The sequence below is a fragment of the Brachyhypopomus gauderio genome, unplaced genomic scaffold (genome assembly GCF_052324685.1).
Source record: "Brachyhypopomus gauderio isolate BG-103 unplaced genomic scaffold, BGAUD_0.2 sc93, whole genome shotgun sequence".
NCBI lineage: Eukaryota > Metazoa > Chordata > Actinopteri > Gymnotiformes > Hypopomidae > Brachyhypopomus > Brachyhypopomus gauderio.
In genome coordinates, this window is record NW_027506914.1 from 14,872 (window position 1) to 18,036 (window position 3,165).

The window sequence follows — 3,165 nt, forward strand, 5'->3', positions numbered from 1 at the left end:
CTGTCAGCCATTGTTTAGCTAGCTGTTTTAGCAAGGTGATTTGAACTTAACAGGGCAAAATGCATCACAATTTACCTACTACAATTAATGTAATAGTTCAATGTAATATAATTCTTATACTATTGCAGATAAACCATAAGTACTAAACTAAAAACTCTTTCACCTCATTTTTTTCTCTATGGAATCTGCATGTGTCTGTTTCCATCCTTGATATTCACCATGTGTGATCAGGGAGTAATTGGGTAAATACCAGAACGATCATATGACTCATATCTGATCCATGATCGGTGGAATTGATGGTGTTACAACTCTCCCTATGTTACAACAATACCCGGTCTCCCCATACAGTATATTATATTCTCCTTTCTTACACGTCAACATGCAGGTGTCTTGACCCTCCATCATCCAGGACACATGGGAGACAAGCATCCAGACTTTTCTCTGTCCTGGCTCCAAGGTGGTGGAATGAACTTCCCTTGTGTGTCCGAACATCGGAGTCACTTGCTGTCTTCAGACGCCGACTGAAGACCCACCTCTTTCAAGTGCACTTTGCATAATTATGCTTCGTCTATTGTGCTTTCATGTCTCTTTCCTCAGGTGTTTGTTACAGGTATTGTTTACTGTCTTTTTCCTCAGGTGATGTGTATGTTCTAGTGCTGTCAATTCCAGATGCCGCGATTAAAAGTCCTGACCAGGATTTTGCTCAAGCTTGCTAGATTTTCTAATTAGCAAGCCAGGTAAAATTAGTGGAATCAATACAATCCAGGAAGCCAGAGCAAAATCCTGGTGAGGACTTTTAATCGCGGCACCTGGAATTGACAGCACTAGTATGTTCAGGTATAATTGTTAGGTATCATTTGACTTTCGTCTAGTGGTTTTTCCAGCTTCGAGTACCTTGTGTTCAGGACTATCTATTCTACCTTGGAGATTCCAAGCAACTACATAGCACTTTTGTAAGTCGCTCTGGATAAGAGCGTCTGCTAAATGCCATAAATGTAAATGTAAAACGCGCACACACACACAAGCTGAGATGCTGAAAAAGAAACCGTACAGCAGTGGATACAAAGTTGTACAGATCATATACATTATAGAACACAACATGAAATACATTCTAGGCTGCCCAACAAAGCACAGCACGTGGGAAAATTAACAGGACAGAAATAGCTTTAATCTAATTATTGTGCAAACACATTCCTAAGGAAAAAACTCTTTGGGTGAAAGTGTGGGTGGCTCTTAAAAGAGCCTTTGGGTTGGTTAAGTCGCACTATTCGGCCATTTACTTGGAGCTGGTGTACTTGGTGACGGCCTTTGTGCCCTCAGACACGGCGTGTTTGGCCAGTTCACCGGGAAGCAGCAGGCGCACGGCGGTCTGAATCTCCCTGGAGGTGATGGTAGAGCGCTTGTTGTAGTGGGCGAGACGAGAAGCCTCACCAGCGATGCGCTCGAAAATGTCATTGACGAAAGAATTCATGATTCCCATCGCCTTGGAAGAGATACCGGTGTCGGGGTGGACCTGCTTCAGAACTTTGTACACGTAGATAGCGTAGCTCTCCTTCCTGGTCTTTCTGCGCTTCTTGCCTCCTTTACTGGCCGTCTTGGTCACGGCTTTCTTAGATCCCTTCTTCGGGGCGGACTTTGCTGGCTCAGGCATGATGCTCGTAGATGAGTGAAACGCCGTTGAATGAGCAAAAACTCTCCAGCACCTCCTACATTAAGAGTTTGGTATTCTAATTAGGTCACGCCCTCCCTCCGCGGTCATGACTACGCATCATTGGTCAAAAACAAGCCCTCCTCTGACAGGACCTCCTATCGTGGCTCCGCCACCCCACTGTGCCGTAGCGTTTACCTCTTAATCCCGCCCAGCCATTTCTGCCTTCAACTTTCAAACGAAAACTATGATAGAACATCAAAATCTGTTTAGTTCTGCTTGCGCAAGGAATTTCTAGCTTTTCATTTTATTAGACTAAAATTCTTTGGATGTGGTTCTAAACTAGCTAGGTCATAACTTTGATTATCATTACAAAAAAAAAATCTTTATTTGTATAGTATCTTTCATAGATACATGAAACTCAAAGTGCTTTACAAAATAAATAAAAAACATTTTAAAAAACCTAAAGAAAAAAAGGAAACAAACATAATAAAATAATATAAAAATGACAATTTATTAAAATAGACAGAGTAATGTAATAAAGTAAATAAGACAACTTAAAATAATTGGAACAGACATAGAATGTTAAATAATGTCATAACGTCATAAAATTATTTACCATTAGTTTCAATAATGCAGTTTCATTGCATTATTTCGTCATAAAGCGTCTCCATTCATTTAATATGTCCATTTATTTAAATGTTTTAGGATTCAGAGACTACAAAGGGCATTTTAAAACTGTTGTAGTACACGGCAACGTCGGACATTCTGTGTGATAAATGGTGTAGAAATTATCTGGGGGTTCATGTAACAGAGTTCATGTAGCCTATAAAATGAAATGGTATAAAGCGTATGCTGTTTTAATATTGTAATGTTTGACATTATGGATTTTGCAATGATTGTGTATTGACCCTTCCATAATTTTAATAAAAGTACCTTCAAAAAGCAAAGTCGGACAAAACGTTCTCTGTGCGCGTTTAAGTAATTGACGCTTGTGGTTACCAGTAAACGCATGAAACAGCTCTTTAAATGAGTATATGGGTGGCTCTTAAAAGAGCCGTTGGTTTCGTGTCGAGTTGAGCGTTTAACCTCCGAATCCGTACAGAGTGCGTCCCTGGCGTTTCAGAGCATAAACCACATCCATAGCGGTGACGGTCTTTCTCTTGGCGTGTTCGGTGTAGGTAACCGCGTCCCTGATAACGTTCTCCAGGAACACTTTGAGCACACCACGGGTCTCCTCGTAAATCAGACCGGAGATACGCTTGACACCGCCACGACGAGCCAGACGGCGAATTGCGGGTTTAGTAATGCCCTGGATGTTGTCACGGAGAACCTTGCGATGACGCTTAGCGCCTCCTTTCCCAAGACCTTTACCACCCTTACTGAATCTTTATTATTGATTTTCAACAGCTATTCAAAAAAAAACAACATGTGGGAATATACACCAATAAACAAAATACCCACATACATCCTTTTTTTTTTTTTTCCTTTACATTCAATTACTCACTATCAAAAAT

General features: G+C 40.8%; 1 protein-coding gene across 1 annotated transcript; it reads right to left on the reverse strand.

Moving 5' to 3' along the window:
• Window positions 1-1,259: 1,259 nt before the first annotated feature.
• Window positions 1,260-1,678, reverse strand: LOC143495148 (histone H2B 1/2). Its single transcript, XM_076992435.1, has one exon. It carries the CDS (start codon window positions 1,649-1,651, stop codon window positions 1,277-1,279), a length of 375 nt encoding a protein of 124 aa, XP_076848550.1. The 5' UTR covers window positions 1,652-1,678; the 3' UTR covers window positions 1,260-1,276.
• Between the last annotated feature and the right edge of the window lie 1,487 nt (window positions 1,679-3,165).